General features: G+C 36.9%; 1 protein-coding gene across 4 annotated transcripts in view; it reads right to left on the reverse strand.

The window, feature by feature from the left end:
• Positions 1-21950, reverse strand: part of LOC127415111 (phosphatidylinositol 4-phosphate 5-kinase type-1 beta-like) — a 58336-nt gene that overhangs the window by 25841 nt on the left and 10545 nt on the right. For all 4 annotated transcript variants that reach the window (XR_007892910.1, XR_007892909.1, XM_051653672.1 and 1 more), the window contains exons 2-6: positions 12685-12808; positions 12229-12297; positions 10318-10448; positions 7841-7958; positions 1013-1165 (exon numbers count right to left, since the gene is read on the reverse strand). Coding sequence is in view for 2 of the 4 variants with exons in the window: in XM_051653672.1 (XP_051509632.1) it covers positions 1013-1165; positions 7841-7958; positions 10318-10448; positions 12229-12297 (471 nt within the window). In the remaining 2 variants the exon portion in view is untranslated. The remainder of the gene's footprint in view (positions 1-1012; positions 1166-7840; positions 7959-10317; positions 10449-12228; positions 12298-12684; positions 12809-21950) is intronic.

A 21950-nucleotide genomic window follows, 5' to 3' on the forward strand; every position in this document is an offset into this window, starting at 1 on the left:
TAAACAGTGTTTCAAAAAGTATTTGAACATTTAAGAAAAAATGTCTGAATGTAATTTGCATTACATTACAAAATATCAAACCAAGTATCATCTGCAAACTAATGATGCTAGGCCTTTTCTCAACTAATTCACTTTTCTGAGCCATTTTTGCAATTCATTTTTTTTACTGGGTGGGGGGGGTTCCCCTTTTTCACCCAATTTGGAATGCCCAATTCCCAATGCACTTTTAAGTCCTTGTGGTCACGTGGTGAATTGTCTCAATCCGGGTGGTGGAGGACGAATCCCAGCTGCCTCCGTGTCTGAGACCATCAATCCGTTCATCAACGTGGCTTGTTGAGTGTGTTGCCACAGAGACATAGCGCATGTGGAGGCTTCACGCCATCCACCATGGCATCCACGCTCAACTCACCACGTGCCCCACTGAGAATGAACCACATTATAGCGACCATGAGGATGTTACCCCATGTGACTCTACCCTCCCTAGCAACCGGGCCAATTTGGTTGCTTAGGAGACCTGGCTGGAGTCACTCAGCACGCCCTGGGATTCGAACTAGCGAACTCCAGGGGTGGTAGCCAGTGTCTTTTACCACTGAGCTACCCAGGCCCCCTTTGCATTTACTTTTAACAAACTAGTCTCAAGGTGATGTTTAGTGAATGTTTGAAGTCAGGTACCCTAGCAGATTACCACAGGTATAGTTTGTCAATTATCGACTAGCTTGACAACCACTGTCCAAATACATTTTTATGAAAACTCTTAACAGGATATCTATTGTTTATTAATTTTAAACCTTAAAAATAACTTTTCTGTGAAATGAAATACTTGGAAAGGGTGTGTGAGCTTCCTTTAAAATAAATGCCACATGGTGTGATGTGTTGTTATGTTATGCAATGACATTCATACATTTTTATCAAAATACTTTTTGTTTTCAGTGTATTTAGGCAGCTACTGAGGTCATTAAAACCCTTCTTTACTGGGGAGAATACATGTAAATGATGCTCTACTGAGACCTACCATGTAGTATCCTGGAAGCAGTTTTTGTAGAAACTCTGCCTCCTTATGCTGGACAGTTTTGATGATGAATTCATCATCGCTGGTCAGGTAGAAAAGTGAGCCACTGGCGCCCGGATTAGACAACTCAATCAAGGGCTCTTTACAAATGGAGTACTGCAGAGAAAGAAAAATTAATAAATAACACAAAATATTATGAGCATGCAAATATCACTGACAGGGAATTACAGTGCTAGCAAGGCAAATTTCCTTTAACTGTTAAATGCATAAATCGGGTCTTTAGTGACCTGGGACCTCATTCCACCCCCTGTACCTCATCCATTTTTTGGAGTTGTGCCCACTCTTCTTTAGTATTCCTAAATCTTATAAATTGTGTAACACACAAATAAAAATTCAAAATTGCAAAAAAAAAATTATAATGGCTTGAGTACCAAAAGAGTATAGGGTCATTAGAGACCCTCGGTATGTAATAGTGTTGCCTTTTTTTGCACTCCATAAATTATATTTTTACGATTATTTCATATCTATTTAAGCTTACTATCACAGGATATCTATTTCTTTGTTTATTACAAGATAAATGAGTACTATATTCATACAAATAAATACTGTATCACATTGATTTTATGTGCAACAATGGTGAATTATCAGTATTGCATATGCGTGTACACATACATATTTTACATGCTATTTCTTTTTCAAGGTGGCGCTGATGTGTCAGTGACTGACTTGATTTACATTTGACATTGCTATTTGATATAGAAACAACATGGCAGTAAACTATAGCAAGTCCAACACATGAACAGCATGATATGACTTTTGTCATTTGGGTGTAGTACTGAAATTCTATTAAGTTGTGCATCTATTTAGACCCAATAACTAAATACTTATGTGTAGCTTATGTGTTACGATCAATATGTGTTTGACAGCCAGTTGCATCTCATGAAATTTCAGTGTAAAAGTAATGGATCCTGTTCTAGATTTGTCTTGATTTGTTGCATTATCTCTTTGAAATATGAAAAATAAAACATCAAAATTTGTTTTATTCTATTATTTTCTAATTGTCTTGAAAATATATTGAAAATGTGACACTATTTGGGCATTTTGTACATCCATTTGTGATAGATATATGTGCTGTGTCTCTAAAGACCCAAATATGTGAGAGTGTTTGGTGAAATTCCCATGCTTTTAAGGGTTAAATATTCAGTTTTTTCACTTGTCTCATATTTCACCTCAAGAATGCTCTTCACTGAAACTTTTGTCAACTTGGTAAACAAGTACACTAACTTAAAAAACAAAAAACACAAAAAAAACCCACTTAATTTGGGGTAAAATTGTGGGGTGGAAATGATGGCACAACTGTGGGACAGTCATATATTAGAAAAGTTGATAGAAATCATGTTCATACAATAAATATTAAAATATGTTTATTTTACTCTTCGTTCAGATTATCATATTTCTAAACGTAATTATTTTTTTAATGGATTTTCATAGTTTTATATTGAAAGTCTGGGTCTGAGACAAGGCTAAAACAAAACAATTCTTAATAAAATGCTTTTGAAAAGTACCAAAAATAAAATGATGAAGGCCTGGGAACAAATTTCCAAGTCAGTTTTAATGTGACCTTATATAACAAAAAGGAAAAAGTTGAAATCTGTTAGTTTTAATAAATATCAACCCCTGGGAAATGCCCCAAGCTAAAGAACCAAAGCCTAAAACCTAAGCTTATCTAAAATACTAAACTTTAACACTATTCTTTTACTGCCATGCAAGTGTTACCATTTCCTTCAAAAAATTAAAATCTAGTTAAGAATTAGAAGACATCTGAATTCTGAAATGCACAAGACAACAACAACAGCATTTGCAATTTATAATGATGTACTCTGGGACATTTACAAAGATAGACCACTGAAAGCATTTCATATTCCTGCTCATAACTGCAAAAACACTGCATAAACGAACAAGAGAAAACACAAAAACTATTCATTACTATTTAAACATCACTAATAAAACATCAGTGCATTGACTGATATGTTTTTGTGAATATGTTTTATTGGCACTATCCACAAAACACACCGAAAGACTACCTTATTTTTGCCTGCATGTCCCACGGTTTAATTGGGGTTCAGAAAAAAAGAGAAACATTATGAGGTCTTTAAGCAAACATTTTTTACTAAGGTTTCTGTGCTGTCAGATTTCCCTAAGGAAAACAGTGAGGACAGAACTGAACTGAGGCCAGACTCTCATATTCAGAGTGTGCCTAATGAAAGTCACTAGTCACGTTGTACCCCGAGCTCAAACACATGGCCGTTTGCATTTGTTTCTGCGAGTCATTGAATGTGTGCGCGTGTGACTTCTTAATTAGCTTGCACTTCCTCTGCCCTATCCTGCATAATTACAAAAATGAAAACAACAAACTCAAGAAGCATGAAGCGGCACTTCATTTATTCCTCTTTAGCCTCAACCACTCCTTCTTTATTTTCATCCTTTTCTCTACATTCCTTTTTCATATAGACATCCAAATGTTTAGTACCTAATTACAATACAAAAAACATTTTGAAATTTATATTTGTACAAAAGCACTTGGGGAACACAATAGTGTCTGTACAGCCTTTGAAACATGGCCTAGTGAACAAAGACTAGTGTATAAACACTTTTGCAGTATGAAGTACATACTGTATACTGTGCAGATTTTCTGCATGCATGGCTATGTTTGGAAAAGAATCTGAATACTGCACAGCATACACTGTATACTCATACATTGTTATTCCATGATTAACGTTTTAAACAGTAGTATGCTACCGTATATTCATATGTAGTCACATTACATCATGTTGCATGTGAATGTAGGAGTATAGAAAGTCTGCATACTGCATTGAATTGAAAATGTGTTCGAGAATATGTTCAAGATGATAACTGGATAGCATTGAATTAAACATGCAATACAGTGAGGTCATACCAATGTAGCATATTAGGGTTTGAAATATTTAGATGCACACTGCATACTATGAATAGTAGGTAGTATGCAGTAAACAGTATGCTAGTATTCCTAGTATGTTACCACTATTGTGCCCTTGACTGAGAACCTTTATGCAGATTTTTTCTGGAATATTTAAGTATGGCCATAAACAAATTTAAAGGAATTCCCATGTGACTATGTAAATGTATGCAAAAATGCAAAATACAATCTTTAGCTTTAAATTTGTATTATGTAAAATGTAGTCCCCATGTCATTAGTGACATCATAAAACCCAACATCTGCATTGGATTGAACACACTCAGCAGTTCAGGGCTCCTATTTCTCTTCCATAGGGGATTCCATAGACTTACAAGTAACCACCTAAAACCACCCAGATCAACCAGGCAAGCACCTAGCAATGCTCTATCAATCACATAGAATACCCTTGTAACCTTGAGGCAACTTTTTGCATGAGCAAGCACTATTCACGTATTCTTCAGTAAAAATCTCTTTTGTCTAATGCAAGCTGAAGGCGGCACACAAAAGATTCATTTAACAGGGGGTGATAGTGCAGGTTCACAAATTACACGGGAAGAGCAGACTTAACAGACATCTGGGAGTGATACCGCTCGACTGGGCTAATTACATGCCCATTTGATGTTAAAAAGCACAAGAGACAATTAACAGCTCGAATGAGATCATACGCCTAATCAGCATCATCCACAATTCCTTCCTGACTCTCTCTCACAGACTTACACACACACACACACACACACACACACACACACACACACACACACACACACACACACACACACGCACGCACACACATGCAAGCACACGGGCTGCATTGCTGCCACACTGCCCAGTCAGTCAATGACTTCACAGGCAGCATTTTGTTTATGAAGCCACCTCCTAAGGGGCCGTTCAGACCAAATGCATTCTCGCATTATACCCAGAGCAATGTTCATTTTAACAGTTTATTTTAGTCACAACTTTTGTCTTTTGATGAAAACGTCCTTTAAATTTAGTCAATATTTCCTCATGTTATATTCGTACATTTGAGTCAATTTGGCATAAAGTTTTTTTATTTTAGTCATAATTTTTGACTATTGATGAAAACGTCCTTTAAATTCAGTCAATATTTGTTCATGTTATATTCATTAATTATAGTCAAGTTTTTTTTTATTTTAGTCAATTTTTGTCTTTTGATGAAAATGTCCTTCAAATACAGTCAATATTTCGTCATGTTGTATTCATTAATTATATTCAATTTTGGCATAGTGAAAAGGCATAACCTATAACTTTTGTCAAAAAAAAAATAAAAAACTGATCAGTAATTTTGTTAAACCAAAACTAATGAATAAGCGAATGGAACAAAACGCAGGTGATTCAAGATGCGTTTTTAAAAGAAGAAAGTACTTTTAACTTGACAAGCCGTCTTAAAAATGGGGCGCTACTGAGCGAGATATGGTGAAATGGTCAAAGACGTCAGTCTAGCACGTTTACATATAAAAACAATTAAAAACAGCGCAAACGGAAAAAAAGCACGTTCGGTTCAAGTGAGCATTAGACACAACCAAGCAAATATTCATAAGTTGTACATTGAGAGAAAGGAAAAACGGGACATTTATAAACCAATTTACCGCTTTCAATCGCTCCTTCAGATGCCATTTTTATTCTTTCAACTCATTTGTCTATGAACATTTTGCTCAGTAATTTCATTGACAAGATTAACAAAGAGCAACAAATGGAACAAAATGCAGGTGTTTTGAGACGTGTTTTTAAAAGATCAAGCTCTTTTAACTTGACATGGTGTCTTAAAAATGCAGCGCTCCTGTGCAAGATGCTGAAAAAACACAAGACACAGCAAAATGGTAAAACAAATGGATTTATTTCAAACAAATGGACGCAAAAACGCATTCGGTGTGAACAGCCCATATGGAAACTGGTTTCAGTGAATGTCCTGTCTAATGATCTACAACAAATTCAAGTGAGCTTTAGACATAACCAAGCATATTTTACATAAAGTTGCATGTTTAAAAGAGGATATCTATAAACTAATTTACTGCTTTCAACAGCTCCTTCAGACACCATTTTTATTCTTTCAACGAACCACCGAATCGCACGCACAGTATTTTGAAATATCAAAAGTAGCGAAGGATGCATCTATGAATCTTAGTAGACGTGATGCAAATATTGGATTTGGACACTGATGCCTTCCAAACTCCGTATACAGCATGTGAAGGCAGCATTTTTAATCTTTGGGACGCATCCACAGATTAAACTGTTCAAGAGCTTCATGGATGCTGCAGAGACACTGCAGTGGCTGCGAGTGAGGCAGTGTTGCAGTGCAGTCCCGGGCTGGGATATGCACACTTCCATCACCTTGCAGTCTCACAAAATAATGTGCCAGGACACATTTTGCATAGTGAGAACACATCAAACCAAAGCACTAATTCCTGCTGGGAATTTAGAAATGAGGACGTAAATAACGGTTTGAGTTTCTGCCTGTCACAGTTGGCAAGGTACACTGTTAAAGTTCATTATTGGTCAGTAGTACACTTTTACTGAAACAAAGATGCTTTGTTTCTGCTCTGATGGAGAGAGAGAGAGAGAGAGAGAGAGAGAGAGAGAGAGAGAGAGAGAGAGAGAGAGAGAGAGAGAGAGAGCTTTAAGGGAATGACCTTGTCAGAGTCATCGGGCCTTGCAGTTCATTCATGAAATAATTCAAATCCACCTCCTTCGTCTCATTGTCATTTTCAGTCATCTTTCAACTATCCCTTTAAGGGATAGTTCACCCAAAAAGGAATATTAATTTCAGACGTGATTAGATATTTGCAAACCAATCATATTTTCCGTTTCAGTAAGGGGCAGGACATTTCCAGCGTCTAATGCACTCTAAGTTTTAATTTTCCTGCTAAATGTAAATACATACATTTAAATTTAACATATGCAATTAAACTTTGTGTAAATACTGCATGTTATTGCACATGGAAAAAATATATTTCTTACACATTTTACATATGAGCTGTTTATAAATATGTTCATTTTTGAGGTTGTGTGCATGTTTTATTTTATTAAAAACAAATTATGTGGGGGGGTGGGGGGTTGGGGTATGCCCATCTCTTCAGACACTACTACACCACTGCAACACAGTATTATTTTCTTTCTTTCATGAAACACGAAAGGAGATGTTTTGCTGAATGTCTGAGCTACTGACAAAATCCAAAAAAGACAAAAAAACACCATAGAAATATCCATACGTGTGCTATTATCCATGTCTTATGAAGTCGTATGATAGCTTTGTGTGAGGAACAGATATTTAAGTCATTATTCACTGATAATCTTCCCCTTTGTCAAAGCTCTCAAATATCATATGTGACTGCATTTTTAAATGCGTCACGATCCATCACTTGACTAGTACCAATGACGTTTGGCATCAATGATGTCAGACCTGCCATTTGGCATCCAAAGGCACCATTTTCAATTTGAACATCAGCGTGAATGTTATTTGAAAACTCCGGAGTAGGGGGAAGATTATCAGTGAATAACAGCTACAGTTTCTGTCTGTTTCTCACATAAAACTATCATATGACTTTAGAAAACCTGTAAAAAAGAAAACAAGACGTATCGACTACTTTTGTGAAATGTTCTGGTACATTTTTGTCCTTTTTAAAAGTAAACAGTAAAAACCACTATCTACTTTTGTAATTTGAAAAAACCGAGGCTTGGATATTCTGCCTAGCATCCCCATTTGTGTTTCAAAAAAGTAAGAAAATAGTACTGGTTTAAAATGCATTAGTGAAAAACACATTTTTAGGTGAACTATTCATTTAATAAACAGTGGCCAAAAGAAATTAATTGTGTCTTACCAAGTAATCATCTGGCTTGATTCCAAACAGCTCCCGGAAGTAACGGAAAGCCAAAGGTGCGTATGTCTTGAAGCGGAAGTCTGGATAATGGTGCGCTGGAGTCAGATTGCTCCCCTCACTGTAAAAGTGAAAGTATTTGCTTCAGGTATCACAAACAACAACACGTACATGTACTGTAAAACAACAGTGAGTCTCATTAATTACTGTCACATTCTCCAGGACAAGAAACTTCAGGGCAGAATCTGAGGATCCTCTGAGAAGACCAGAAATTGTGGGAAACTGTAACCCAACCTAAATGTTTCTTTATCCCAGAGGAACAGAAACACATTTGATCTTTCTTAGCCCCATGCAGTGTGTCCTTTTTGCAATGTGACCCACCAGCAGTAAACACCAGAGGTAATCTTTTCCAGAGACAAGGCGATCCTAGTCATTTTCAACTGGCGTTTACACAAACTAAAGACCGGTCAACCAAATAAGTTACATATGATAAAATGTACTATAAACGAGCCAAGCTCTGTGAAAAAAAAATCCTGTAACCCACTTTTGTGCTTTTTTATTTTTTCCCAGGCCACTCCATATAGTATTCGGATTAACCCCATTTTCATTTTTAAATGAGAAAGTGTGTTCAAAGGTTGTGATTATGTCATTTGGATTAACCCTATTTTAATTGTTCAATAAAAACATGTGACTTTAAAGGGTTTAATGATTTTATAATCACTAAAAAATACCTTACTAATCACTTATGATAAAAAGTCCCAGTGATCCCTGAAAAGTGGGTTACAGAGTTGCTATTTTTTCAGGGCACGTCTCAGAGAACACTCTAGAGTTCCAGGCATTAGCTGTTTTCAGACTATGTCCCACAACTAGATAAATCCCAATCCGTGCCCATTATAAAACACAATCCAAACAATTGCAATTGACCTCTAAATTGGTGCTATTCTCTAAATACTCTCTGGCACAATAGCAGGCCAATGGGAGCCAGACAACTGACCTGACTCTACACCGTAAACCGTGTGCAAATCTCCTAAATCGACACTTCATTTTTCATGGCCTTGCTGATGATGTAGGCTTCCCAACCTTTTTTGTCTTATGTACCCCCATAGTCGCATCAATAAGGCTCAAACACCCCTTCATCGACACCAAACAAAGAATGTGTTCCTTTTAACCCATATTGTACTGGATATAATTTACTGTAGCATTATCATTAATGTTTAAAAAGTAACAATATTTTTACAATTAATACAATGCTGAAAAACAGACTGACCAACAGACATATGTTTTGCTATGGGTACACAAATGTATAAAACTTGCACTATTTTTTTTGTTTTATTATTTTGTTTTCTTTCCTTACAAAAGAAACTGAAAAAAACAAAAAAACAAAACCATGATATTAATCACAATTTTATTTAATTGGGTCACTAATATTTCCTTGTTTGCAAAGAAATGGAGAGCTTATGACCCAAACTAAACAAATAATTTGTTGTTTGGCCTACTAACTATTCCTGAACACCAAAGGACTATTTTGAATTATATTTGTATATCAACAAGCACTAGACAGACATCTTTGACTGGTGTCATGTATATTGCGCTGCTTTTAAAAGACGCGGTGTCAAGTTACAACTCTGAAAAGGAGACCCCATTCGGTTTCAGTCAGCTGCTCGTGCTTGGCTCGTTCTCGCACCCATCTGCACTATTTTTAGTTGTTTGTGATGCACTAGATGGACATTTTTGACGGTTTTGATGCGTTTCCGCCAATGTGCACCTCAGTGCACGATGATACTGTACAATATGTGTGCGCGTGTCTTGTTCATCCTGTTTTGGACTATGTATGTGCGGGTTTTTCAGCTCATATCAGCGTGGATTGTATGTTCTTTTGGCTCATATCAATGTGGATTGCTTGAAACAGTCATAATATGATTCAAGCTTTGCAAAGGAGCTGTTATTGAATGATGGGGCAGTTAAAAACACTGTTGGACCTGATCGCAAATCCGTGAGTAAACAGTTTCATTCATGAATATTTCAAATGTTCATGACTGTTTGATAGTTTATGGTGCTGCTGTGCTTGAGTGAGGTTTAATATATTTTGATGCAATGTGTTGGATATGCATTATGTGTAAACACTGAAATGTAGTTTTATAATGTCACAGAGCTTGTTCATTCTCTTCTGATTGAGTTTCAAATATGGCTGTATTCGAGGGGCTGCACAATGTTAGCCAATCTTAACAGTGGGTGCTTACATTGAAGTTTAAAGGAGGTGCTGAGGCCAAAACAGGATGGTCCATTATCATATATAACTAAATTGACTGTTATCATATATAACTAAATTGATAAAAAAAAAAATAAAAAAAAACTTTATTAACATTATCAGTGGACCTCAGGGAAGATAATAAAATGATAAAAAAAGAATATCTCAAGACCCTTTTAAAACCTCTTCAGCAAATGCAGCAATTGCACAAAACACTGTTCTTTGTCCATACCTTGGTAAGAAAACACTCTCCACCACATAGAAGTCCTGCATGAGCACATCTCGGTCAGGTTTTGAGGTCAGGTTCCCCACGGTGTAACCAATGCCCAGCTGGATGGCTCCTTTCAGGGCAGATGAAGTAGTCTGAAAAAAATATTGGTAAAAAAGCAAAATAAATCAGTCTACCCAAGTACTTTTTCTTTTTTTTTTCTCTCTTTTTTCTTTTTTTTTTAATTTAGGTCTACTGAGGTAATTTAGATGCACAAAACTGGTTTCCACAGGTAATGACCAATTAATTTTCATATCCATTTCCATCTTTTGCATGACCTTTTCTAGTAAGATTACTGGATAAGGATGTTTTTTAAAAATGTGTAAATGAATCATTCAGATCAAGTTGTGAATCTGATTCATTTGGAAAGAACCAACTTAAAAGAACCACTTGCTTCTAAATGAGTTATCAATATAGCTTGTGCGCAGTTTTACTCTACACAAGAGCAATATCTAGCTGATGAAATATTTTAGTGCACAGCATAACAAGAAAAAAATAATATTCACTACAGAAATGTCCATGACATGACATGTCTTGGAATACATAAATTTTAAATATTTCCAGATTTTCCATGACCATGGGAGCCCTAGAGAATAAACTTGCTTGATGACAGAAATCTGCTTTGGTTAAACAAATGACATTAATGGGTCAAACCTCTTGAGCAAATTTCATTGAAATGGTTTGATCAACCATAACAAGAAAAGTAGACTACATGTTGGTGGCTTCTAACTACACCATAAACTCCTGGAATCTTGGACAGATTCAACAGACCGCTGTTTATACCAACATTTAGGAGAGTGGACACTATTAACATTATGAAATCATCATTGGAGACATTGAAAATAAGGTGATTGGAAAAATGTAGCTCATTCTTCAGACTAAACAGAGGTGTTGGGGGGATAATTTACTGGTGTAGGCTAGCGTTTCAATGTGTCATTTACAAGCTAATGACGTTAATATTTAACGCAAGGAGGAAGAGTATATAAATCAAACTAATGAAACACAAAAACTAATACACAAATCAAAAAATGCTTTTTAAAGTTGAAGTGTGTAATTTTTACATGAAAATACTAGCTTCATTTGCAAAGAGAACATTAAAGGTGCACTCAGTAACTTTTGTCTTTGTGTCATCTTGGACTTACACTGACACCTAGTGGCTTGGATGCAGCATAATTTATAATCAATTGTTTTCAGTTTCAGGTGCCACTGTATTAATTTAGTATTCACAGTCAGCCATGACTAATTTAATCAATGAGTGAAAGTGTCAAATAACAGGATGGTTACTGAGATTAAGTGAGTAGTATTCCACTGGTCATGTGATCATAATATTGCAGCCCCCATGTGCGGACCCTCTCCATGTAGATTAAAACAGCTTCTATAAGTTTTCTGATATGACTCTGGAGTCTTCATTTGAATGTGGTTGGTCATGATTTCCTACATACAGTATACTGAAAAATTACAATTCATGTCTTAATGCACCTTTAAGTAAGCCATTTGTCGGTTGATTTCCCTGAAAAATGTACTGTGGCTTTGTGGCACTGCTCTGTTTGTGCATTTCTATGAGCATGACATAGCAACAGTGGTTTAACCAATGACGGGAGTTCAGGGCGGGACTGTCTGTTCGACCAGTGTCAGATTGGGGGAGTGTTTGGAAAACATGTTTTAAAACATTAATTTTTGCATTTCCATTTGGTGTGCCACAGCAATAACACACTTCAACTAAAAAAGACAATGGTCATTTTAAATGAATTGATAATAATACATTTATTTAAATAAATAAATAAATGAATGTTTAAAACTGTTTAATTATAATAAAATAAAAATAATTTAATTATCAAATAAATAAATAAATAAATAAAGAAGAAAATGTTTTACCTTTTTGTACGTTTTCTCTCGACTGTTATTTCTAGACCCACTGACTCCATTCTCATTGGTCGATGACATCTTTGATTAAAGCAATAAAGAGTTAAAGGTCAAACGAGACAAGTTTACAACCATTAGTTGAATAGGCTGGGCAAAAAAAAACTATCCTGATATTTAGCTTGTGCATTGCTTCCCCATTAATGGTATGAAATGTATATTGTGATACTGTAAATATCGATTACGAACGATATGAAAAAAAAATATTGTGATAATATTTTTGCCCATATCGCCCAGCCCTATAGTTGAGTATATGTAAATAATGTCCTCAGGCCCTGCCCAGCCATAAACCATTCAATTTGCAACAGAGCCTGACACGGACCACAGGATTACCTGACACAATGTGTAAGTAGCCTGTAAATGGAGCAATGTGTGGCTCTGCTAATGAAATATGATGTCATTGGGGCTTACCTTGTTTTAACCAAGAACGCAGCTGTTCGTGCGCTGTTCACGGCTTCTGCATGGCTCAGTCATGTGGACTGGATAGAAGGCAGAGGTCTGGGAGTTGTTTAGAATGGATGTTCTTTCTATCAACCTGAGGATGGGAAGAGATTAAGTTAGTGTGACCTAGTTAGACCTAGTTATTGTGGCTGTGGTTGGAAAACCAAAAAGCTTAAATGGCAAACAACAAGGGTTAATCTCACAAAACCTGTCTAGAACATGTAAAGGTCATATTTCACACCAAAATCAACAGAAATACATTACAAATTATATTTAAAATTATATTTAGAAAAAATAGTCTACTGTAAGACCATTAACATTTTTCAGAATCTGAATGAGTTTTATTGCCAATGCATAAACACACAGGGAATTTGTCTTGGTGACAGAAGCACCCAGTGCACAGAGAATATGACAACATGACACAGATATTAAAAATAAAATACATAAAATATATATAAAGAAATATATTATATGAAAGAATAACGCAAGTACAAATATGGATATTGTATGTTTGCATTGTGATGTTATTTTATTGACAATTATGCACTCTTTTCCCCAATTCTCATTGTCATAATGCAAAACCATCTCATTCTCATTACTGTAATGTAGAAAAAAAATTATGATATATTATTTAGATTGTAAAGTATTTATACAGCATGGTAGTGTTTGATGCACTGCCTTTAATTTATGTTGGTTAAAAAATTTTGTTTTACCTGTATTACAGTAATGAGAATCTAATGAGAATAACTACAGAGAATAGTTATTCTCACTAAAACTCTGAATGCATTATTGTAATACCACGTAAAATCTTAATTTTAATGGTCCAAAAATAGGTTAGATTTTCTTTGGAGGTTACATTATACAGTAGGTTCTTCTAGAACTGTATTGGTTTCTGGGGTCTTTAAAGCATCAGTACATAAACGGTTTGTAACTAACTAGAATGTAAAGTTCTTTGTGGAAATTATGGTGAAGTGTAGAATTTCTCCACCGCTAGTGGCACAAAATGCAACTGCAAAAATAGTGACAATGATTTTCCAACAGGTTTCCTAAACACCCATCCAATCTATCATTGATTGATCAAACTGATAGTCCAGGCCCAGGCCCCAAACTCAAACCCTTGGTTGAGAAACTGACATGTTGGACCGCTCAAACAAACAGAATAACACTGAAAACACCACAAAGCTGCAGTGTTTACACTTTTTGCGGAAATCAACCTGTGAACACGTCACCAGGCTTGTTTACGTAAAAATGTTTTTAATTGATTAAAATACTAAATTGACAAATATACTTCCAACAAAGAAGTTGCATGTGATTAAAGGGTCATGGACAGTAAAAGAGGTAATAAAAATGAGAAATCTTTTAAAAATCTAGTTTAAAACACACGTGTAATGTTCATAGAAATGTAATCTTTGTGATCATTTTGGTCTCATACATTTAAAAAAAATAAAAATAAAATTAATACATTTTTAAAATATTTTTCAAGGTAAATAATAAATATTTAATTTTTGAGTCAGAATTTTAAGAAGTTTCCTCAGTTACTCCATATGACCTGACCAAAATGCACCTTTTCATAAAAATGTCAAAATCTGATATAAACTCAGCAAAAAAAGAAACGTCCTCTCACTTTCAACTGCTTTTATTTTCAGCAAACTTAACATGTGTTAATATTTGTATGAACATTTAAAGATTCAACAACTAAGACATAAACTGAACAAGTTTCACAGACATGTGACTAAAAGAAATGGAAAAATGTGTCCCTGAACAAGGGGGGGAGGGGGTGGGGGAGTCAAAAGTAACAGTCAGTGTCTGGTGTGGCCACCAGCTGCATTATGTACTGCAGTGCATCTCCTCCTCATGGACTGCACCAGATTTGCCAGTTCTTGCTGTGAGATGTTACCCCACTATTCCACCAAGGCACTTGCAAGTTCCCAGACATTTCTGGGGGGAATGGCCCTGGCCCTCACCCTCCGATCCAACAGGTCCCAGACATGCTCAATGGGATTGAGACCCGGGCTCTTCGCTGGCCATGGCAGAACACTGGCATTCTTGTCTTGCAGGAAATCACGCACAGAACGAGCAGTATAGCTGGTGGCATTGTCATGCTGGAGTGTCATGTCAGGACGAGCCTGCAGGAAGGGTACCACATGAGGGAGGAGGATGTCTTCCCTGTAACGCACAGCATTGAGCAAGCTCAGTCTGATGATGCTGTGACCGCCCCAGACCATGACGGACCCTCCACCTCCAAATCGATCCCGCTCCAGAGTACAGGCCTCGGTGTAACGAATGAATGACCATCACCCCTGGTGAGACATAACCATGACTCGTCAGTGAAGAGCACTTTTTGCCAGTCCTGTCTGGTCCAGCGAAGGTGGGGTTGTGCCGATAGGCGACATTTTTGCTGGTGATGTCTGGTAAGGACCTGCCTTACAACAGGCCAACAAGCCCTCAGTCCAGCCTCTCTCAGCCTATTGCGGACAGTCTGAGCACTGATGGAGGGATTGTGCATTCCTGGTGTAACTTGGGCAGTTGTTGTTGCCATCCTGTACCCGTCCCGCAGGTGTGATATTCGGATGTACCGATCCTGTGCAGGTGTTGTTACACGTGGTCTGCCACTGCGAGGACGATCAGATGTCCTTCCTGTCTCCCTGTAGCACTGTCTTAGGCATCTCACAATACGGACATCGCAATTTATTGCCCTGGCCACATCTGCAGTCCTCATGCCTCCATGCAGCATGCCTAAGGCACGTTCACGCAGATGAGCATGGACCCTGTGCATCTTTCTTTTGGTGTTTTTCAGAGTCAGTAGAAAGGTCTCTTTAGTGTCCTAAGTTTTTATAACTGTGACCTTAATTGCCTACCATCTGTAAGCTGTTAGTGTCTTAATGACCGTTCCACAGGTGCATGTTCATTAATTGTTTATGGTTCATTGAACAAGCATGGAAAACATTGTTTAAAACCTTTACAATAAAGATCTGTAAATTTATTTGGATTTTTACAAAATTATCTTTTAAAATAGTGTGCTGAAGAAGGGACGTTTCTTTTTTTGCTGAATTAATATTTTTAAACTTCACAAACAGTCACGAGGGTCTAAAGGTTTCCTCTGTTTTACCTTGCTTTTTTAGTTTTTGTTTGTTTGTTTTTTGTCATACGACAACAAAATGGTAACCTATAATCAAATAATATTATTATTATTTTATTAATTTTTTTTGCACTCATGCCAACATTACTTTTTTCAAGTATTTCAGCTTTAATGAGACTGATTTTTTTTTTTTACTGTCTCCTGACGGTTAGACCACATGACATTTTTTACTTTTAGCCCCAGAAAAAATATCAAAATAACTTTGAAATGAGAAATTGAAAACACATTTTTTTATAGAAGAGATGAACTAAAGCAATTATTTTGCATAAATTGTATTTTTTATGTATTTTTGAATGACTTAATAGATCTGGACCAAAAACATTAGCCATTTGACCCTAAAAAGAAAGCCCAAGAGAGAACAGAAAAGTGACATTATTAACTGGATCAGACAGATCTGTCACATATTCAATAACTCCAACAAACAAATATCACCAATACTAAAAAGTGGAAACTTGAGTCATAGCCTTGTATGAGTGTGTATGTAAATGTGGGTCTGTAGGTGTGTGTGTGTTAATATCAACATATGCATATGATGGCCTGTATAGGTGCATACAACCAGCACGTCCGGCCTGACATAGCAACATTGGGTAGAAAAATGACATGACATTTGTCTGACAAATTGCAGATGGGGGGAGTCTTTGGGGAAACCTCTTTGCAAACTGTCTCACTTCACCTTTAGTGAAATAGTGAGTGAGTCTCACTGAGTTGATGCAGCAACTTAATTGCTTTTATAGGTTGGTCTCGTGATCAGCTAAGTGTGTGTGTGTTTGCAGCCAGCCGTCCAGCAGCCGTAGCACTGAATAAATTGCTCCTCGTAAAGCCAGCAGACAGAGTGCAGGCCCTCCGAGTTGGTGTGAATGAGGAATAATGGCCTTTCAAATTGGAGGCATAAACAAACTGTGAGACTGAGCCCTTATTCAGAGCTAAGAGCAGCCTCTGACTCAGTCGGAACATCTAAAGCACCAGTGCCATTTGCTCTGTGCCAGCGTGTTTATATCCATGGGTCTACTGTGGAGAGAGAAAGAGCTAGAGAGAGAGAGAGAGAGAGAGCACACGCAGCGGGCATGTGAGGAAAAAGGGAGGACGGGTGAGAAAGTGTGTATGTTTGCTCCTGATAACCAGCTGTTGTCTGTAGCGTTTAACACCTGCGTGTCAGTTTGCCTCAACACTGCTATCCAGATCACAATATTACACAATCCTCCAGGGTGACAGAAGTCATCCCAGTAGATTTCATGCACAAAGACAACTTCCTCCTCATGTCTTTATCCACAATGTTGTGATTAATTAAAGTTGAAGTGTGTCATTTCTGCACCACTAACATCACCAAGCGAATTGCTAAAATAACGACTTTTCAATGCAACTCAGGTATCATCTAGAATTCCGGGGTTCCCACTTCTAAATACGACTTTGCTTTGTCATTAATGTGTTCAGAACACATAATTAGGATATTTCCAATTCCACTTGAAGGCCAGAAAAGTTTCCCAGTCGTAATTATGACTTGAGTGAGTTCAAGTGCTACATCAGAGAAGAAACTCGGTATTTACGATAGAATAAGTATTTACGATAATTCTGATAACAAATTAACACAGAAAAGGCCTATTCCACATTAATACGTTTTTTGGTGGAAAATGTTGTTTTCCATTTTCTAATGTCATCATTTTCCAAAGTATGCTGTACTAGAGAGCGTTTTCAGTGGAGGAAAACATCACTTCAGTGTGCAAAAATAATGCGTTTTCAACCAAAAGCATTAGTGTGGACATGGCCTAATTTTAAGATGTTTACAGTTGCAAAGCAACGTAGCCAGGGCTTGACATTAACACCCGCCCACCCGCAAAATGCGGGCAGTGTTGGAGAAGGATATAGCTGCAGGAAGAGCTCCAAAAAGAGGCGGAAGCTCCAAACTGCCAGCAAAGATATATGGAGCCCCTAACCTAACCCTTTCCCTAACATTAACCATGAGTGGAAGTGACGGCCCCTTTTCAAGTTGGTGCAACCCCTTTTTGGAGTAACCCTGCCCTCTTTTGGAGATTCCACCCCCATTTGGTGGTCTCCAGCCAGCAGTTATACCTACTTGGAGAGGCGGTTAACTCAGTTACTCTTACTAGCCACTTTGGCAAATTTTCATCTCGTGTTCAGTGCTTTATAAGCAGTATATCTGCTTCACAAATCTGACACGTGCATCTCCGTGGGACAAATGAAGCGTGCTTTCGTGCAAACCGCCACAGTGCACATCAGTGTGCTCCAGAGATAGAGCCAGAGTTCAGCGCAGAGCGAAACTTTCATGATTCAGTCGGCTTCACTCGATAGCGTGGCAGCCGGTGGAGACCACAAAACTTATGTGACCCATTTGAATTCTACAGAGAACATTCTAGTTATATGAAGGAAGCCTCTCAAACTGCTAGACAGCCCTGACATTAAACAGCACTGATGAGGTAAAAAGACTACAGTGTGCCATGCACTGGCATAGATTACCTTACCATCAAACCTTAAGGTTTTTAAAATACACATCATCACCCAAACTAATGTTTGGTGGTGTAGAAGCATATTAAATCGAATAGGTCTGTAAAGCTTAATTTGTATTATTAATAGCCTAACTATTCAATCATCATTCACTCACCTTTGATCCAAACCCTCAGAACTTTATTTCTTCTATGAATGGAAAAAAAAGATGAATGTTTTTTCCATTTATGGAAAAAGGTGCAATGAAGGTAAATGATTACTCCATGGAATTATTAACAGTGAAAGTTGTAGTTAAAGGTTTCTTAATGTATTTAGGCTATTAGCTTTTCATAACAAATAATATAGTTTATTTTTTTAGAAAGACTATCTACATTAGCCTAACCACAGTATTAAGTCATACCTGTGGTTATGGCCTTTATTATTACAAATGCCAATTATGCCAATGTTAAAAAATGGAAGAACAATGGTTAACTTTCATGAAGGCAAGTACAATTACAATATTTGACAAAGTTTTCCACCTGTTTTAACTGGTCATGTGTGCCTTCAGATATTTTCTATAGAGATGACTTAAATCATTACACCTGTGCCTTGCTAAACTCTTGTTCAAATAAAATGCTCAAAGAAATGCATGCAGTTACAGTTTCTAGTTACCTGCATCCCTTTTTGTGGGGTGGGGTATTTTGGCTAGCGAAAATGCTTAGTAGCTAGTGACTTTGGAACACCAGTAGCCACAGTGGCCAGTGAGCCAAAAAGTTAATGTCAAACCCTGAATGTGGCAATTTGGTGCATTAATACAGAATGTGCAATCACAGGTGTGTGGTAATCTGCATATAACTACAGCTTTAAATCCAATCAGAATTTAGAGTCAGAACTATCCGTTTCATAATTTCTACGCACTGTGGGTTTAATGCCGAATCACAGCTGTTATGATGAAACCAAGCTATTATGAAACAAGTGTCAATATAAGTTGATACATGAGTCAATATTTGAGTTCAAATAACGCATACAACATGTCTGAGAATTAGCTTAACAAATATCGGTTTTGTATCGGTTTCTGGATTAATTTATGCAAGTTATGTAACATCTAATAATATGTAACTCTACTGTATTACATTGCAATTTTAACCTGTTGACAAAGCCTTAGGCACTGTTTGTCCATACAGGAATATCCGCGAACATCATATTCCCTATTTAAAAGCTTGTAACATAAAATCTAAAGTTTAAAACATCGTATCTGACTTTCTTCTGTGATCCAATCAAGAACAATAGTCCCATTGTACAAAGAAAAGCAACTTACGTGGCACTGACAGTGGAAGGTCACGGATCATGCAGAACTTGAGGGAAGTGACCTTTCGATGTATTAAAAGATACGTGACCATGTGCCAGACATTAAGAGCATGGAGAACATAAAACATTTATGTTTATATCACCATAACACTTTTAAAACCTGTCCTCACTTTCTCTTTCCTTCCATTTATCTCTATATCGCTTCTCTACATGGTTGCTACGCGTCCAAGTTCAGTGTTAGTAAATAGTGTTTATGTCCAGTATTCCAGTGTTAACATAGAGACAGTTTAAGGGGGAGTAGACAAGCCACAGATAGAAAAATTAATTGGAGAAATCATAACACGCAATGTTGCGGCTACTGGAATAAAATACCCCCCTTTCAGTAAAAAGAGCCAATCACCATTTTGATAGAGACAACGGTTGTTTGTTTACTCTAAAACGCACATGCGCATAGGCTTGTCTAACCTGAATTTTATTTATTTTTTTGCATGATTTGAGCTAAAGAAGCTACATGTATGATGACCTTGTTGTTAAGATTTTTTTTCGATTATTTGAAATCTGTTATTAAAACAATCTTAACAAATAATTTTGGTCTTTTATATTATTTCATGATTAACGTTTTGATTTAGCTAATCAAATTGGGAATGAATGCATATGTTTATTGTCCATTTTGTCTCCCAAATGCTGTACAATGTGCAGCCGTCCCAATTTCACATACTGTACTTTCAAATGTTGCTTTGCAGTGGAAACTTAATCTCTTCAAGGTTTTTAACAGTTTCAAAGGATTATTCATGTGTAAGGGACAGAATTCCATGCTGTTTCTTTTAATTGAGGGCTTAAAGCTATGAAACAAGATTAAGACCGTATCCAACATGACACAGGCTTCATGTATGCGCTCTTTGTTCAGACTTCTTTCTTCAGTTTGCTAATTGGGTACAGTGACAGTGATTACATAATTAGCTTAGTGTACCATGTGAAGGTTTCCTGCAAAAAGCTGTTATTAAGCATTGCATATGAATAAAATGTACTTATAAATCCTAATTATTGCTGTATTGAATAGATACAGTTGGCAAAACCATGTACCGCGGGGGTGGTTTTGCATGAGGGAAATTAAATTCTGGTTGCTGTAGCTACCCATTCATTAAAATTGAAAAAAGCATCAAATAGTTTAGTACTTAAAAACATTCAAAAACAGTATTTTTTAGACTTCAAGACTTCGCTAGCCAAAAGAAGAAAAGAGACATCGCACCTCCAAAAGTGTATGTCTGCAGCAAATTTTACTTTGTATATTATAGCTCGTAACGACAACACATACACAGATAAAACTGCAACTTTGAAAGCACCGTATCGAGGAGCACTGGATAAAATCTGGATACAGCCGTGAGGGCAAGATGATTTATCAATATTTTGGCACATTTTCGCAGGGGAGAAAGTCTGCAAATTTTAAATGCAATAACTGTATCTGCAAAAATTTTATTTTCTCAACTTTTAGGAGTACACTAGCATGGTTTTAAAGCTAACGAACAGGCTTAAAGCCACAAAATTCCATTTTAATTTATTTTAAAGAATATTCGGAGAATAAAGCCTGTAACCTATCACTGCAATAGTTAGTTTAGTCTAAAAATAATTAAGCATATTTGTAAGAGGCATGGCCTATTAGTTAGCACGTATGCTTGAACACATTGAGCATTAGTGCTTTTGTGGGTGAAGTAAGTTTAAATCCGGACTGAAAAATATGCTGATTTCTTTGTCCCCTTTTCTCCATACAAAAATGGCAAAAAGCATCTTTATTCAGTAGCATTGTGAAGCGTGTCTTATGACCTCTGAAGGGCACCAGGGAAGTGTCAGTGCACAAACTAAGAAATAGTAAGAGACAAAGGAAGGGATAACATTTACTATTTACTATTCCAAGTGAGTTCACCACAGCATACACAGAGTAACGTGAGTCAGGAGATCAGACCAACTGCTGAAAGTCTCAACTCGTAGCAAAGGCAGAAAGATTTGCTGCAGAGGTCAAATGAGTGAAACGAAAAAAGAATGAGCAGTCTCGTTGAATACTTAAAGTGCAACAACTTAATGTGTTTGGTTTTTGAGTAACCAAACTCAGTACTCAAGAGGGACGCTCCCCCAAATTCTATTGGTCAGACAGATAAATAGTCCCACCCCAAGAATGCTGAAACAAGTGTGACTGGTCCTACTCAACCTGCTCCGCCCAGAACACCTCAGAACACCTAAAAGCACTCAGAACACCTTAGTAAACACATAGCAATGCCATGGCAATCACATAAAACACTCTAGCATTGTGGTTTTGCACAGGCAAGAACCACTCATGTTTTCTTCAGCATCTCTG

Source organism: Myxocyprinus asiaticus, chromosome 24, assembly GCF_019703515.2.
Source record: "Myxocyprinus asiaticus isolate MX2 ecotype Aquarium Trade chromosome 24, UBuf_Myxa_2, whole genome shotgun sequence".
Lineage (NCBI taxonomy): Eukaryota > Metazoa > Chordata > Actinopteri > Cypriniformes > Catostomidae > Myxocyprinus > Myxocyprinus asiaticus.